This window comes from Rana temporaria, chromosome 4, assembly GCF_905171775.1.
Source record: "Rana temporaria chromosome 4, aRanTem1.1, whole genome shotgun sequence".
NCBI classification, from domain to species: Eukaryota; Metazoa; Chordata; class Amphibia; order Anura; family Ranidae; genus Rana; species Rana temporaria.
This window is the reverse complement of record NC_053492.1, coordinates 463,094,989-463,113,559: the sequence shown is the minus strand read 5'-3', so window position 1 is coordinate 463,113,559 and position 18,571 is coordinate 463,094,989. Positions and strand designations below refer to the sequence as shown.

General features: G+C 44.9%; 1 protein-coding gene across 1 annotated transcript; it reads right to left on the bottom strand.

Moving 5' to 3' along the window:
• On the bottom strand, positions 1 to 18,321 carry CRLS1 (cardiolipin synthase 1). The gene is made up of 7 exons (XM_040351691.1): positions 17,957 to 18,321; positions 14,275 to 14,412; positions 11,793 to 11,922; positions 8,965 to 9,050; positions 5,312 to 5,380; positions 3,888 to 3,979; positions 1 to 275 (listed from the first exon to the last, which is right to left on the bottom strand). Exons 1-7 carry the CDS (start codon positions 18,221 to 18,223, stop codon positions 173 to 175), a joined length of 885 nt encoding a protein of 294 aa, XP_040207625.1. The 5' UTR covers positions 18,224 to 18,321; the 3' UTR covers positions 1 to 172.
• Between the last annotated feature and the right edge of the window lie 250 nt (positions 18,322 to 18,571).

The window sequence follows — 18,571 nt, the reverse complement described above, 5'->3', positions numbered from 1 at the left end:
TTCAAATCCACCATGTTTTATTATATCAAAATTCAAATATTGAATATTTGTGTATAAATAATAATCAGACTGATTCGGTTTTATCCAGTTCATTAGGCTTACGATTGGAGTTTATCAGTTAAAGAGCACCAACATGAAATTATGTCCGTCAAGTGATGGTGCTGAGGGTTCTTCATGAATGTTTCATTTTTTCATTGTTCAAAACCTTCACCGTTTTCTGTCCATAATGATAATAGCTGTACCCTGAGGCAGTCGTTGTGAAAGCAGTGATACACCTGTGAAATAAAACATGAACAAATTCAATAAAAATGTCCTGAAAGTGAACCTGTACCAAGCAGTAAAAAGCATTTTAAACAAGTCTTCATTCAACTCTGTATCTATAGGCATTGTGGATAAATCCATCTGCAAAGTTAACAATGTAATTTTACATTTTTTTTCCATATCACTTTTTGAACAAAAAATAAACCTGTCCATGTGTACCCTGCTTTTGCGGACTGGGGGGGGAGCCTGTGGAGGCAGGAGGTTCACATAGGTAAAACTGATTTTTGTGCTCCTCCTAAACCTAAATGAGTATTGAACCCTTGAAGTGTTGGGACAGCCTCGTTGCTGGTGAGCATTTTTCCTTTACAGTGCACCTGGAAAGTAATCACAGCACTTCACTTTTTCCACATTTAACGTAGCAGTCCTTTTACAAAATGGATTAAATAATTTTCCTCAAAATTCTACAAACAATACCTCACAAAAGAAGTCTGTTTGAAATCTGTGCAAATTTATTAAAAATAATAAACCAAAAAATATCCCATGTACATAAGTATTAGTCTTTACTCAATACTTTCAGGCCCGGATTTACTCCCTTTGCCGCCCCAAAGCCGGGTCCTTCAATGATGGCCCCCCCCCCCCCCCATCACATAGGGGGGCCTTCATCCAGACCGAACCAGGGCACAACACTTTAGGGTATAGCACATCAGGGTACAGGGCACAGCACATTAGGGGACAACACATACAGGGAATATCACACATCAGGGTACAGGGCATAGCACATCAGGGCACAGGGCACATCATTTACTAGCCAGCATGCAGAGTAGTGCAGGAAGCGTGTGTAATAAGTTCTCTCTCATGTCACTCTGCTCCCCGACGGCCTCTGCTCTCTTCTCGTCCATCCCAGATGATGTCAAGCAAATGGGGATGGACGAAAAGAGAGGAGAGGCTGCCGGGAAACAGTGACATGAGAGAGAACTTATTACACAGGCTTCCTGCGCTACTCTGCATGCTGGCTAAATCACGATCTACCCGTCAGGCGCCTGCTGTTGGCGATTAAAGGGTAGATCGCCGCGGACCTCCGATGCAGATTAGGCGGCCACTGTAACCGGCCCACTGAGCCCATCGGCGCACCGGGAAACTCCCGGTAGTCCCGATGACCAGTCCATCCCTGCCCCGTGTTGCCGCGGAGCTGGCGCCACCCCTGCACCCTCTCCCCCAGGCCTGGCCTCGGTGGCCTTATCTGGAATCCGGCCCTAAATACTTTAGTGAAGCACCTTTGGCACCAATTACAGCCTTAAGTTTTTTGAGCATTATGCTACAAGCTTGGCACACCTATTTTTGGGCAGTTTCTCCCAATCTTCTTTGCAGGATCTCTCAGGCTCCATCAGGTTGGATGGGGAGCGTCGGTGCACAGCCATTTTCAGATCTCTCCAGAGATGTAGATTCAGGTTCAAGTCTGGGCAACTCAAGGACATTCAGAGTTGTCCTGTAGCCATTCCTTTCATGGCTGTGTGCTTAGGGTTGTTGTCCTGTGGGGAGATGAACCATCGTCCCAGTCTGAGGTCCAGAGCGCTCTGGAGCAGGTTTTCATCAAGAATGTCTCTGTACATTGCTGCATCCATCTTTTCCTTGATTCTGACTAGTCTCCCTAGTCTCCCAGTTCCTGCCGCTGAAAAACACCCCCACAGCATGATGTTGCCACCACCATGCTTCACTGAAGGGATGGTATTGGTCAGGTGATCAGCGGTGCCTGGTTTCCTCCAGACATGATGCTTGCCATTCAGACCAAAGAGTTCAATCTTTTTTTCATTAGACCAGAGAAATTTGTTTCTCATGGGCCGAGTCCTTCAGGTGCCTTTTGGCAAACTCGAGATGGGCTGTGCCTTTTACTGGAGGAGTGGCTTCCGTCTGGCCACTCTACCATACAAGCCTGATTGGTAGAGTACTGCAGAGTTCTTCAGGACGGTTCTCCTCTCTCCACAGAGAAACGCTGGAGCTCTGTCAGAGTGACCATCAGGTTCTTGGTCACCTCCCTGACTAAGGCCCTTCTCCCCTGATCCCTCAGTTTGGCCGGGCGGCCCGTTCTAGGAAGAGTCCTGGTGGTTTACACTTGCTTCAAAACGTGGCATTGGACACGCTTTTAAAGCTTTCTGAATGGCAATCAAAGGGCCCGTCACTAAATAAAATGGTCCCCTTACAGTCCTGGTCACACGTTGGGTTTGCTTTGCTTTAAAAATTATATACCATGTCGCTTTCTTGGTGCTTCAAGGTGTCTCCAAAGACTCCATAGAAGTCTATGACTCTGCTTGCTAACGGCACCTGAAGCTTTTGAGAGGCTTTTATTCAGCGTTAACTTTTCTTTGTGTTGAAGGTATTGCAGGTATGAGATATCCCAGGATGCACTGGGAAACCAGTGCACCAAATAGATGTCATCAGGACACTTCTGGTTAATGTGTTTATATTCTGGGAGTGTCTGGTGCAGACGTCACTTCTGGTGTGCAGAGCGGAGTGGCAGGAAGGTGAGCGGGACTGGAGCAGAGCAACTAGCAGACGGCACAGGTGGTGTGCAACATGGGAATGTTATAGCCGATGGTGAGCGAGTGTGAGAGAAAGAAAAATCGTCAGTGCTTGGGGTCCAGAGCAGGAGCAACTAGAAGATGTCACACATGGTGAGCAGCATGGGAGCAATATAGCGGAAGGTGAGAAGGGACCGGAGAGCGAGGAGGATCAGCAGAGATGGGGGTTACTACTGAGCAGGCGATCTGCTGTACAAGTAAGCTGGGGATCTGCTGAACAAGGTACCAATAAGTTGGGGGATTTGCTGAAAGAGGATACTAGTAAGCTAGTAGAAGAATATATATTGGCCTAAACTGATGAAGAAATTCATTTATTTTTTGGTGATTTTTTTTATAGCAAAAAAGGAAAAAAATAAAAAAGAGGTGATCAAATACCACCAAAAGAAAGCTCTATATGTGGGGAAAAAGGGACATCGATTTGGTTTGTGTACAACGCCCCACGACCGCGCAATTGGCAGTTAAAGCGACGCAGTGCCGTATCGCAAAAAATAGCCTGGCCATTGAGGGGGCAAACCCTTTGGCCCTTAACTAGTTAATGTGTGTTAAAGTAGAAGCAAGTGTAAATGAGCCCCATCTGCAAAATGCACCCGACACCATGTAAATGTACGTAAAGATACAAGCACACTAATGGCAAACTGCTCCATGGAACATCTATTCACAGTCTAGAGCAGGGGTCTCCAAACTGCGGCCCGAGGGCAAGATGTGGCCCTTTGCTTGCCTTTATCTGGCCCTTGGGGTGCTATTCCTCTCAATGATACGGGGTACCATTCCTCCCACTGACACCAACAATGGGGCACCATTTCTCCCACCGACACATTTTCTACCCCCCGCTGGACACAATATGGTCCTCCTAAAGTGTAAAGGACGGTAGACGGACATTTTTTTCCCCAAAAAGTTTGGAGACCCCTGATCTAGAGGAACAGGAATGTCAGCCAATCAGAGTTGGCAAACTGATGAAAGTGAATAGATATTATATACATACAATATTGATCATCACATATTAATAGACAGCACAGTACAGCGTGATGAGGGTTGGGTGAGATCACTTACCATAGTACCTGAAGATAGACACTATCCACATAATTAAACACAGGAGCCGCTAATGAAGCTGCTACCAGTATTAACTGAACTGCCGTGTTCATCTGAAAGGCAACACAAATACTGAAATTAGCAGACATGATACACAACTTCCCTCACATGTTACACAGCACTTCCCCCGCCCTCACATGTTACACAGTTTCCCTCACATGTTACCTCCCCTTCCCTCACATGTTACACAGCGCTTCCCCATCCTCGCATGTTACACAGCGCTTCCCCATCCTCGCATCTTACACAGCGCTTCCCCATCCTCGCATCTTACACAGCGCCTCCCCATCCTCGCATCTTACACAGCGCCTCCCCATCCTCACATCTTACACAGCGCCTCCCCATCCTCACGTTACACATTACATCCCCATCCTCACATGTTACACAGTGCCTCCCCATCCTCACATCTTACACAGCGCCTCCCCATCCTCGCATCTTACACAGCGCCTCCCCATCCTCGCATCTTACACAGCGCCTCCCCATCCTCACATCTTACACAGCGCCTCCCCATCCTCACGTTACACATTACATCCCCATCCTCACATGTTACACAGCGCTTCCCCATCCTCGCATGTTACACAGCGCTTCCCCATCCTCGCATCTTACACAGCGCTTCCCCATCCTCGCATCTTACACAGCGCCTCCCCATCCTCACATCTTACACAGCGCCTCCCCATCCTCACATCTTACACAGCGCCTCCCCATCCTCACATCTTACACAGCGCCTCCCCATCCTCACATCTTACACAGCGCTTCCCCATCCTCACATGTTACACAGCGCTTCCCCATCCTCGCATCTTACACAGCGCCTCCCCATCCTCACATCTTACACAGCGCTTCCCCATCCTCGCATCTTACACAGCGCCTCCCCATCCTCGCATCTTACACAGCGCCTCCCCATCCTCACATCTTACACAGCGCTTCCCCATCCTCGCATCTTACACAGCGCTTCCCCATCCTCGCATCTTACACAGCGCTTCCCCATCCTCGCATCTTACACAGCGCTTCCCCATCCTCGCATCTTACACAGCGCCTCCCCATCCTCACATCTTACACAGCGCCTCCCCATCCTCACGTTACACATTACATCCCCATCCTCACATGTTACACAGCGCCTCCCCATCCTCACATCTTACACAGCGCCTCCCCATCCTCACATGTTACACTGCTTAAATAATACAGTTATATTTCAAGAAATCATGCCACGCAGGAACCTGCCCAGCCTGACCTAACCCAATGTAAACCACCAAATTCTAAATAGTACTGCAATATTACTCATGCGATCGGCTCACACATACTACTCATGCGATCGTCTCACACATACTACTCATGCGATCGGCTCACACATACTACTCATTGAGCGGAGGAGGAGAAAGAGACATCCTTACCTTACTGATAAACGTTGGCTCTAACTGAGCAGTTGCATAGCAAGGATTAAAATATTTTCCAACTGTTCTCTGGAAAAACAGAAGAAAGAAATGATTGGCCATTTATTAGGAGGATCACCTGCAATCCGATTGGGTCTTGGAAATCATTTGGAACTGTTGAGGTTTTCCCTTTCTTAAAGCGGAGTTCCGGCCACAATTTCACTTTTTAAATATAAATACCCCTGTAATACACAAGCTTAATGTATTCTAGTAAAGTTAGTCTGTAAACTAAGGTCCGTTTTGTTAGGTTGTTAGAGCATTTAGACACTTTATAAAATAGAAATTGACTGGGGCCATCTTAAGTGTGGGCATCATGAAGCCAGACTGTATGACTTCCTGGATTTCAGCCTTGCAGATCTCGCACATGCTCAGTGCTGCACAAGCAGTGTAATATAGGTTTCAGCACCTGTACTGTCCAAGTCACATGATTCTTCGAGACTGGGGAGTGCACAGACTCCTGGAAAGTTACACCCACTACATTCCCAGGAGTCTGTGCGGTGTAGGTTAGGAAGCTTAAGCACCTAGGTGCAGGAAGTGGGAAGATTAACTATTCTGCCTAGCAACAACACTTTGAAGGCATCTAAAAATAAAAATACATTTTTTTAAAGGACTAATGACATTTTTTTTTAAAACTACTGATGTAATGTTATATTTATGGGTGGAACTCCACTTTAATTCCAGTCCTGGGCTATAGACAGGCCGCTTTGACCAGTAAACCCCCATGGAAGCTCCTGTATGACTGCAATGCCCCCAAACTTCATACAGAATAGGAAATATGCTCATCGTTGTGTCTCATAGGGTTCAAATATCCCCCTGCTGGCAGCACACTGGAGAGCCGGGCTGCGGTTCCTAATTGGAGAACTGTGCTGAGGGTCACAATGGACTGCTTTATGAAGATCTTTTATTTTACAGTTCCATCCCCCGTGAAAGTACATTCAGTAATTTGTTTCCATATTTTAACCCTAGTTATGAGTTTCAATCTAAACCCCCACCCCCTCCTTTGGTGATCCAACAACAGCTATGAAGGAGACGGCCGAGTCACAGATGCATCTCTTTCGCAGCGGTCAACACTTTCCCCATTATGAACAACGACAAGAAGGAACGCAAAGGCTGCCACCCCAGAATTTATCTTGCTGTTGCCAATCTTGGTTGAGTGCTTAAAGCCACGAAAAGCTACAGCAATGAATCAGCTGTCTCCTTCATAGCTTTTGTTGGATCATCTGTGGCAGGAGGGGTGGGTGAAAAAAAAGAAAAAAAAAAAAAAAAAAAAAAAAAAAAAAAATCGATCACCATAACTAGGTTTAGAAAGCAACATATGGGGGGGGGGGGGGGAGGAAAGGTACTGCATGCAGTTTAATGATCCAACAACAGCTGTGAAGGAGACGGCTGATTCATAGCTGCAGTCTCTCGGCTGTGAGCGCTTTCCCACAATGGGAAGAGAAATTCAACAAGGGTGGAGGGTGTTGGGGGGGGGGTCAGCCTCTGCGTGTATTGACAATTAAAATTTGGTTTAGAGAAAATTTTTTATATATATATATATATATATATATATATATATATATATATATATATATATATATATATATATATATATATATATATATATATATATATATATATATATATATATATATATATATATTCACTCTATAGAATCAATTTACAGAAAGAGAGGAATATACACACACTGTATATATTCCTCTTACTGTAAAAAAAAAAAAAAAAATGTAATATATATATATAAATAAAATTACCGCATTTATCGGAGTATAACATGCACCCTAACTTTAAGAGGGAAGTTTCAGGGGGAAAATTTATATTTTTATATAAATACGGTATATGTTATACTCCGATAAATACGGTAATTAATATTTACATATATATTTATTTATTTATTTTCAGAAAGAGGAATATATACAGCATGTGTGATTTTTTTTAAAATATATATATATATATATATATATATATATATATATATATATATATATATATATATATATATATATATATATATATATATATATATATATATATATATTTTTTTTCATTACAAATACTGTATATATTTTCCTCTATCTGTAAAAATTAATTAAATATAAATATATATATATATATATATATATATATATATATATATATATATATATATATATATATATATATATATATATATATATATATATATATATATATAAAACTCAGTGTGTATGTATGTTCCAGCATCACGTCCAAACGGCTAAAGATATTAACATGAAACTTGGCACACATGTTACTTATATGTCAGCAACAAACATAGGATAGGTGGTTTAACCCTTACCCACCCCCATTTGCCATGGTCAGGGTTTTTCTTTAAAGTCCCATTCAACTCTATGGGAAATACAAGTTACTTCATAACTTCCAAACGGCTGTAGATATTTCGATAACACTTGGTCACATGTTACTTATATGTCCACTTAAACTATAGGATAGTTAATTTATCCCTTAACTACCCCCATTTGTGAGGGTCGGGGTTTTTGTTTAAAGTCCCATGCAAATCAATGGGAAATGTATGTTCCCACATAACTTCTGTACGCCTGGAGATATTTCAATAATACCTGGTACACATATTACTTATATGCCAAATAAAAATATATGACAGTTAAATTAACCCTTACCTACACCCTTATATAAAAGATGGGTATATTTATATTACTATGATTTTCCTCCCCAAAAGGTTAAGATAGGAAGACTGGGCAACGCCGGGTATTCAGCTAGTTTTTTATAAGAGATAGAGAAAATTGAGCACTGTCGGTGATACTTTTTTTTATTTGCACTAACATACAATTTTTCAGGGTGTTACCCCTTCTTCAAGGTCCAAGCAGTACTGCTTGGACCTTGAGGAAGGGGTACTGCTTGGACCTTGAGGAAGGGGTACTGTTTGGACCTTGAGGAAGGGGTAACACCCCGAAAGCTTGTCCTGAAAAGTTGTATGTTGGTGCAAATAAAAAAAGGTATCACGGACAGTACTCCATTTTCTCTATCACAATTGCACTAATATGGCTACAATCACGTCAAGTATGATTTTTTATAATGAATTTTGATTATTCATGGCCTTCTTTGGCCCAAGCATTGTTGCATATAAGTGTAAGCCTTAATACTAAGGCTTCATTTCCACTGGCGTTTTTACAGCCACTGTTGTTAGGCTTTTTTACAGCTTAAAAACGCCTGTCCATGTTTATTTTGTAAAAATGCTTTGTAAAAATGCTGCGGTCGCGTTTTTGAGCGTTTTCGCGCGTTTGAGCGTTTTTTAACGTCAGGCGTTTTTACAGCTCTACTCTGGAGCTTCAGAACGCCCTGGTCCTGCGTTTTTTTTACAGCTCAAAAACGCCTATGCCATTTGCAGCTCAAAAACGTCTATGTGGGCATGATGACATAGAATAACATGGACAGGCGTTTTTAAGCTGTAAAAAACGCTCAGAAAAGTGGCTGTAAAAACGCCAGTGGAAATGAAGCCTAATTGGTCGCATCTTTAATTCCCAAACATAAAAACAAGGAGTAAAATTAATGCATAAACATAAGAAATAAAATAAAAATTATTACACATACATTTTTTGAATTATAATAGGGATACTTACAGGCAGCGGCAGTGTCTTATATCGAACATAAAACACAGAGGCAATCAAGGCAATGTCTCTTAAAATGATCAATACTGTGAGGGGAACTGCAACAAAAACAACAACAATGTTAGCAGAAGACTTGCCGGGGTGTCGGAATAAACGGCAATATTAAATTCTATACATGACATGGAGTTCTAGCGGTTATTGAGGTGTTCAGACTCGCACTTGATGACTTTTTCAGATTTTATTTTAATGAAACAAACTCTCTTCCCTCAGAGGCCGGGTGCTGCACACAATGGTAAGAAGCACTTTTTCCTTAAAGCAATATGAAACCCCAAACCAAAAATGTAATATTGCAGCTTACCAGTCATTCGATGTGGTGGCTGCATTTGTTTTCTTTTTTTTCGCCCCCCCCCTCCCGTTTTCACCTGGTGAGCTGGCCAGTAACACACCTCCTGTATTAGAGCGCCCCCCCCACTATGGATGAAGGAACACAGGGGGCACCTTTGGAAAAGCAGCATTGTCAGTCTGGGAGGGAGGTCAATGTTAGATGTACTAGCAGTTTCAAATACACTAACAAACTGAAGGCAAACTCCAGCTCATACTTTATAAGCAGTTACAGCAATATTTTGTTTCCACCTTTTGGAACTGGGATAAAGGTTTTACATTGTAAGCACCCCTATCAGTGGTAAATGGTTTGTCTCTTCACTGTAACCGATTTATCTGGAAGGAGAGCTTGTTCTTTTGAAAAATAACAGCCTTCTGACCAGAACTAGATGAAAAAAATCAGAGTATGTATGTATGTACGTTTTACACACACACACACACACACACACACACACAATATCTCACAAAAGTGAGTACACCCCTCACATTTTTGTAAATATTTTCTTTTCATGTGACAACACTGAAGAAATGACACTTTGCTACAATGTTGTGTAGTGAGTGTACAGCTTGTATAACGGTGTAAATTTGCTGTCCCCTCAAAATAAGTCAACACACAGCCATTAATGTCTAAACCGCTGGCAACAAAAGTGAGTACACCCCTAAGAGAAAATGTCCAAATTGGGCTCACTTTTGTTGCCAGCGGTTTAGACATTAAAGCAGAGTTCCGACTAGAATAAAAAAAATTAAAGTCAGCAGCTACAAATACTGCAGCTGCTGACTATTAATAAATTGGACACTTACCTGTCCCAGGGTCCAACGATGTGGGGGATTGTCACTGTGGGTTCACAGCCGGGTTCACAGCCGGGCACACACTGTGCATGCCTGAGCCGCACTGCGTACCGTGACTGGCCGAGCAATCATCTGGGACCTGTGACGTGCCCAAGATGATTGCCGAGAGGCAAACTTCCTTCCCGCACCCCGGTAAGGAAGTGGGAGCTGGAATCCTCTAAGGCAAGGATCCTCAAACTACGGCCCTCCAGCTGTTGTAGAACTACACATCCCATGAGGCATTGTAACACACTGACATGACTAGGCATGATGGGAATTGTAGTTCCTGAACAACTGGAGGGCCGTAGTTTAAAGACCCATGCTCCAAGGTTTCCACTCCCCCCCCAAAAAATGACATACCAAATGTGGCATGTCAGGGGGTCACCTTCCCTTAAAGCAGAAGTTCCATTTTTGGGTGCAACTTTGAGGGGACAGCAAATTTACACTGTTATACAAGCTGTACACTCACTACACAACATTGTAGCAAAGTGTCATTTCTTCAGTGTTGTCACATGAAAACATACAAGAAAATATTTACAAAAATGTGAGGGGTGTACTTACTTTTGTGAGATGCTGTATGTATATAAGTGACAGAATTGTACAAGTACCTGTAATACATAAATTAAAAAGTCTCAAAACATTACATTTTTTTTTCTGCTCCACAGCAAATTGCAGTGCAACGTAGCACTCAACGCTATGGTGCAGCAGTAGACTGTAGACTGTACTCAGCGTTTAGGGTACGGTCGCACTGAAATCGTGCGAGTTCAGCTGAAAACCCGCAATTTCAGTGCAAGATTGGGGGCGTTTTGATAAAACATTGTGCGGGTTCATGGACAGATGTCTATTGAAATCACCAAAAGTAGTACAGGAACTACTTGAGACAGGGCCGTTTCCGGCAATAGGTTGCGATTTGGCATTCAATTTGACATGTCAAATCGCAGCGATGTGAACGGAGGCTTGTGACACATTTTCCTTGTCTATAAGGGAAGATTTACTACAACTGGTGCACACAGAATTTACGTCCCCTCACAAATAGAGCTTTCTTTTGGTGGTATTTGATCACCTATGCCGTTTTTATTTTTTGCGCTATATTACGCCGCGTAAGTTCTACGATGCGCCGTCGTATCTTTGTTTTGTATCCACACGTGCGGCTCCTATACCGGCGGAAAGCGGAGGCCGTCATACGACGCCCGCCCAGGATGGGAGATCCCATCTGCGGAAGTCATTTTACTATACGCGGGTAATGAAGTAGTTAACAATAAAACTTAGAAGTTGATTGGTTACTATGCACAACTGCACCCGATTCTGTGTGCACCAGTCTTAGGCAAGGCTGCTCAGAGCAAACCAACCCATTTGGTGTGAATGAGACCCTAAAGTAAACTGAGTAAACAAAAAAAAAAAAAAAAATAGTATAAACTAATATACATTCTCATCAAGTAATCAATTGCATAAGTTAGGAAGAACCTTTACAGCTTCCTCTGGGTACAAGGCCAAATCTGCGCTACTGCGTACGGTGCTCCTCACAGGGAACGATATTTTCAGGTGTATTGAAAAGAGAGAGTGCAAATAGAAGGAAGGTTCAGACCCCATGTACCTCCATGGAAGAAGAAGAGACAATGTGAAGGTCTTACCTGGAATCAGATTTGCATATGTTAAACATACATATAGGACACTGATGAGGATTTTGTCAGCAAGTGGATCGAGAGCGCTCCCCAGCGCAGACTTCTGATTGGCCCAATTCCGCGCAATGTATCCATCCAGCTGGAAAAAGAAATAATAGAGAGAAGAGATGACAACTTATTTAGGATTAGTTTTATCTCTGTGTATCACCTGAGGCCGGTCACTTCCCTGGGGATAGGAAGGGTTTACAATCACGTTAGGCCCCTTTCACACTTGTAATGGGAGTCACCGCTCCAGGTGGGTCCACTAAGCAATCAGGAACCTCTCACCAAAACTCTTGAGTTGTCTTTATTTGTAAAATCAACAGAAAATGCAATACAAGAAAGCAGCAAAAATAAGGAAAAAATCAGCCTACGCGTTTCACACTGTCTCATGGTTAGCCATGAATAAGCACTGAGACAGTGTGAAACACGTAGGCTGCTTTTTTCCTTATTTTTGCTGCTTTCTTGTATTGCATTTTCTGTTGATTTTACAAATAAAGACAACTCAAGGGTTTTATTTGGAGTGCAGCTGTCCATCCTTTCGAAATTTTTACAATTGCCTTTCACACTTGTGCGCCCCCCTGAAAGTCACACGATTTTGATGCGACTTGAAGCAATGCCTGTGTAATCTTGGAGGTCTATGGACCTCAAGTTGAATCAAAGTTGGACCGGAGTAGTGCAAGGACTACTTTGAAGTCACACAGATATGAACGGTAACCATTGGAAATCATAAGGTACAACTTGTCATGTGACTCTGCAGTCCCAAGTCGCAGGACAAGTCACACAAGTGTGAAAGGGGCTGTTTTTGCCCGCATGGGGATGCAGGGGTGTAACCCTGTGCATGCAGTCGCATTCACGCCAATTGGGACACAACGGCTGCAGGGACACAACGGCTGCTCCCAATTAGACATCCATGCAGGTGTGCGAGTCCCTGAACCCCCCCCACTGTCTGTGTTTGGGGACCTGCACAGCGATCACACCGGAAGCAGCGGTTGTGTCCCAATTTATCTTCAATGGAACGGTCTGCACAGAGATTACATATTACTCACATGAATGAAACCCAAGAAAGAAAACAGAGAGGTTATTACTTTGTTTGTCTACAAACATTCTATAATGATGAGGCCCCCCCCCACTTTTCAGAAATACATCACTCGAGTAAAAAAAAATAAAAAATAATTATATATATATATATATATATATACAAACAAAAAACAAAAAAAAAACAAACAAATGCAAATGCCGCCATCGTGCTACACCCCACACTCCTGCACAGTAAAGCCGCATACACACAATCATTTTTTCGGCATGAAAAAAACGTTGTTTTTAAAAAAGGTAATTTAAAATTATTGTGTGTGGGCTTCACATCATTTTTCGGGTTCTGAAAAAATGACAAAAAAATAAAAAATTCGAACATGCTGCATTTTTTAACGACATTTTAAACAATGTCGTTTTTCGGGTTGTAAAAAATGATCGTGTGTGTGTGCTTTGATGACGTGAAAAACCCGCGCATGCTCAGAAGCAAGTTATGAGACGGGAGCGCTCGTTCTGGTAAAACTAGCGTTCCTAATGGAGTAAGCACATTCATCACGCTGTAACAGACAGAAAAGCGCGAATCGTCTTTTACTAACACGGAATCAGCTAAAGCAGCTCCAAGGGTGGCGTCATCCGCATGGAACTTCCCCTTTATAGTGCCGTCGTACGTGTTGTACGTCACCGCGCTTTGCTAGAGCATTTTTTTAAAACGATGGTGTGTGGGCAACGTCGTTTTAATGATGAAGTTGGAAAAATGTTGTTTTTTCTACATGCCGAAAAATGATCGTGTGTACGCGGCATCATGATAGCGAGAAGGGGGCAAGCGGACATCTTGTTACACCCACCAGAGTTTTCGACAAAAAACGGAGCTTATACGCTTAAATACAGCATTTGTAAATCTGATGAACTGTTTACATGTGAAAATCAGAGATGTTCTGTCACATTAGCAAGCATGTAAGGTCTGCAGGTTTGCTGTGGCTTTTAAAATTTAACATGTAAACAGTCCGTCAGATTTGCATATACTGTATTTAAGCATATAAGCTCCGTTTTGTGTTGAAAATAACTGAAATCTAAAACTCTGGTGGGTGTAACAAGATGTCCGCATGCCCCCTTCTCACTAACATTACTGTGCAGGAGTGTGGGGTGTAGCAAGATGGCGACGACGACGATGTGACAACTAGGCGGCCACCGCCGGGTGGACCAAGATGGCCGCCGCTCCGGGAGCTAGGCCGAAGCCGCAGCCTTTCCTATGGCCAATGCTGGACCGGGGAGGCCCGCGGATCGCCGACCCGAAGGTGTTGATCCGTACGCATCAATGAGGATCCATTGCACCCCTAACATATATATATATATATATATATATATACACACACACACACACACACACAGAATTTTTTTTTATTAATAATAATAAACTCACCAGATCAGTCAGTCCTGCGAGACCGAATACGCCGATCGCAGTGTTAAAATCCTGTGCGATGATCAGATAGCCCAACACGGGGGACAGACCGATCCGGGTCATAGACAGCAGGTTGGGGATGGTCCACGGGTTCTCATACTGGAAGATACAATGAGAGACAATAATAGTGCGGAGGAGGGGAGAGGTGTCCCTGATTGGCTCAGTATATATACAAATCTACTATATGACATACAGTCCAGGGATCGACAAATCCCGGGCGCCAGGTCGCCATGGCGACTAGAAATAGTGTCCTGGCGACTTAACTCGGAAGGTGGGCAAAAAAAAAAAAAATATGTTTTTTTTTTTGTGAGCTGGCACCATCTGGTGGTGGACGTTGGTATTACAAGTTAAGCATTACAAGTTAAACAGCAATTCTAATGTCATTTTTCACTATTTTCACTGCCATCTTCTTCCCTCTAATTAGAACCCCCAAACATTATATATATTTTTTATCCTAACACCAATGGCGATCATTGCAATACTTTCTGTTACGCCGTATTTGCGCAGCGGTCTTACAAGCGCACTTTTTTAGGAAAAAAATTACACTTTTTTTAATTAAAAATTAAGACAACAGTAAAGTTATCCCCATTTTTTTTTTATATTATGAAAGATAATGTTACGCCGAGTAAATTCATACCCAACATGTCACGCTTCAAAATTGCGTCCGCTCGTGGAATGCCGACAAACTTTTACCCTTTAAAATCTCCATAGGCGACGTTTAAAAAAAAATCTACAGGTTGCATGTTTTGAGTTACAGAGGAGGTCTAGGGCTAGAATTATTGCTCTCGCTCTACCGATCGCGGCGATACCTCACATGTGTGGTTTGAACACCGTTTACATATGCGGGCGCTGCTCACGTATGCGTTCGCTTCTGCGCGCGAGCTTGTCGGGACGGGGCGCGTTTTCTGGCTCCTAACTTTTTTAGCTGGCTCCTAGATTCCAAGCAAATTTGTTAAATCCTGGATTAGGGGCGCACAAGCACCGCCCCCCTCATCCATGCGTCCAGCCCCCTGATCTACATAAAGGGTGCATGGATTCCAATTGAGGAGGGGGGGTGTTTTTATTTTTAGCATGTCCTTAGAGCCAAAGGCTCCAATAGGCTTCAAAAAAGGGTGGCCTTGGGGTGCAGCAATTCCCCTCAGTTATGTTATAATAGCAAATGAATATTCGCCATCGCTACACTGGTTGTCCTCATGGCCAATCAGGAAGCGGGTCTTGAGACCCGTCACCCAATTGGCTGAAAGGACAGGCGATCCTATTGGACGCCTAGGAGGAGGAGGAGATTAGGCGACCCGTCAGATTTTTTAACAGAAGTGACGTTCCGATGCCGCCATCTTGCTACACCCCGCACTCGCCCGTAGTGAGGAGGTGGCAAGCGGCCATCTTGTTACACCCACCGCAGTTCTGTATTTTTACCACTAAACTGAACTTATTTTTTATTTTTTTATGTTGATTTTTTTTAAAGCAGCCGTGTTCTGTCAGATCAGCAAACCTGTCAGATCAGAAGGACTCGCCGCTGCTTGTAAAATTCATCATCAAAACAGACGGATGGATTTTAACCACTTACAGACCGAAAGATTTACCCCCTTAATGACTAGGCCATTATTTGCGATACGGCACTGCGTCGCTTTAACTGACAATTGCGCGGCCGTACCCAAATAATATTGAAGTCCTTTTTTCCCCACAAATAGAACTTTATTTTGGTAAGATTTCATCACCTCTGTTTACCGGGGAGGAGTCAGTGGTGGGGCACACAGTACCAGGGTATGGTGGAGGAGGGGTAGTATAGTACCAGGTTATGGTGGAGGAGGGGTAGTATAGTACCAGGTTATGGTGGAGGAGGGGGTCTGTAGTCTCTATGGTGGGGGAGGAGTAATATAGTACCAGGTTATGGTGGAGGAGGGGGTCTCTATTCTCTATGGTGGGGGAAGGGGTAGTATAGTACCAGGTTATGGTGGAGGAGGGGGTCTGTATGGTGGGGGAAGGGGTAGTATAGTACCAGGTTATGGTGGAGGAGGGGGTCTGTATGGTGGGAGGAGTAGTATAGTACCAGGTAATGGTGGAGGGAGTCTGTATTCTCTATGGTGGGGGGAGGGGTACTATAGTACCAGGTTATGGTGGGGGAGGGGGGTCTGTAGTCTCTATGGTGGGGGGAGGGATAGTATAGTACCAGGTTATGGTGGAGGAGGGGGTCTGTATGGTGGGGGGAGGAGTAGTATAGTACCAGGTTATGGTGGAGGAGGGGGTCTGTATGGTGGGGGAGTAGTAGTATAGTACCAGGTTACGGTGAAGGAGGGGGTCGGTAGTCTCTATGGTGGGGGAGTAGTAGTATAGTACCAGGTTACGGTGGAGGAGGGGGTCTGTATGGTGGGGGAGGAGTAGTATAGTACCAGGTTATGGTGGAGGAGGGGGTCTGTATGGTGGGGGAGTAGTAGTATAGTACCAGGTTACGGTGAAGGAGGGGGTCGGTAGTCTCTATGGTGGGGGAGTAGTAGTATAGTACCAGGTTACGGTGGAGGAGGGGGTCTGTATGGTGGGGGAGGAGTAGTATAGTACCAGGTTATGGTGGAGGAGGGGGTCTGTATGGTGGGGGAGTAGTAGTATAGTACCAGGTTACGGTGAAGGAGGGGGTCTGTAGTCTCTATGGTGGGGGAGTAGTAGTATAGTACCAGGTTATGGTGGAGGAGGGGGTCTGTATGGTGGGGGAGTAGTAGTATAGTACCAGGTTATGGTGGAGGAGGGGGTCTGTATGGTGGGGGAGTAGTAGTATAGTACCAGGTTACGGTGAAGGAGGGGGTCTGTAGTCTCTATGGTGGGGGAGTAGTAGTATAGTACCAGGTTATGGTGGAGGAGGGGGTCTGTATGGTGGGGGAGTAGTAGTATAGTACCAGGTTATGGTGGGGGAGGGGGGTCTGTAGTCTCTATGGTGGGGGGAGGGATAGTATAGTACCAGGTTATGGTGGAGGAGGGGGTCTGTATGGTGGGGGGAGGAGTAGTATAGTACCAGGTTATGGTGGAGGAGGGGGTCTGTATGGTGGGGGAGTAGTAGTATAGTACCAGGTTACGGTGAAGGAGGGGGTCGGTAGTCTCTATGGTGGGGGAGTAGTAGTATAGTACCAGGTTACGGTGGAGGAGGGGGTCTGTATGGTGGGGGAGTAGTAGTATAGTACCAGGTTACGGTGGAGGAGGGGGTCTGTATGGTGGGGGAGTAGTAGTATAGTACCAGGTTACGGTGGAGGAGGGGGTCTGTAGTCTCTATGGTGGGGGAGGAGTAGTATAGTACCAGGTTATGGTGGAGGAGGGGGTCTGTATGGTGGGGGAGTAGTAGTATAGTACCAGGTTACGGTGAAGGAGGGGGTCTGTAGTCTCTATGGTGGGGGAGTAGTAGTATAGTACCAGGTTACGGTGGAGGAGGGGGTCTGTATGGTGGGGGAGGAGTAGTATAGTACCAGGTTACGGTGGAGGAGGGGGTCTGTAGTCTCTATGGTGGGGGAGGAGTAGTATAGTACCAGGTTACGGTGGAGGAGGGGGTCTGTATGGTGGGGGAGGAGTAGTATAGTACCAGGTTACGGTGGAGGAGGGGGTCTGTAGTCTCTACGGTGGGGGAGGGGGTCTGTATGGTGGGGGAGGAGTAGTATAGTACCAGGTTACGGTGGGGGAGGGGGTCTCCCCGTGTCTCCGGTGGTCTCTCTCCCGGGGGAATGTCGGATCGGTGTCTCCGGTACAATATCCGGGCGGAGGGTGTCGGTAGGTGTTCCGGTATCCGGGCGGTGATCGGTGCACATGCCGGGCTCGGTACGGGACGGAGGAGGACATGTGTGGCTCGGACCCCCCGGAGGATCGTACGGCCGGGACAGCCGAGGAGGGAGACCGGGGAGCGGCCCAGGAGGAGGGCGGCCAGAGCCGACATTACGACCTTCTCCTCTACGGCCCGCCCGACTCTCCGCTCCCCATGACGGACTGCGCGACACTCGGCGCGGAATACGGCATAGAGCCCGGAGAGGAGGGGGAGGGGACAGGAACACCTCCTATATCAGGGGGGAGAGGAGCAACCTTTATATCAGACGGAAAGGGGGGCAGGGGCACCCTTTATATCAGAGGGAAGGGGGGACAGAGGCACCCTTTATATCAGAGGGAAGGGGGGGGACAGAGGCACCCTTTATATCAGAGGGAAGGGGGGGACAGAGGCACCCTTTATATCAGAGGGAAGGGGGGGACAGAGGCACCCTTTATATCAGAGGGAAGGGGGGACAGAGGC

Coding starts and splice junctions, on each gene's coding strand:
- CRLS1 (XM_040351691.1), bottom strand. CDS start 18,223: ATGTCGGCTCTGGCCGCCCTCCTCCTGGGCCGCTCCCCGGTCTCCCTC. Junction 9,051..11,792: donor ATATGCAAATCTGATTCCAG/GTAAGACCTTCA, acceptor TTTTTGTTGCAG/TTCCCCTCACAGTATTGATC. Junction 5,381..8,964: donor ATAAGACACTGCCGCTGCCT/GTAAGTATCCCT, acceptor CTGTTTTTCCAG/AGAACAGTTGGAAAATATTT.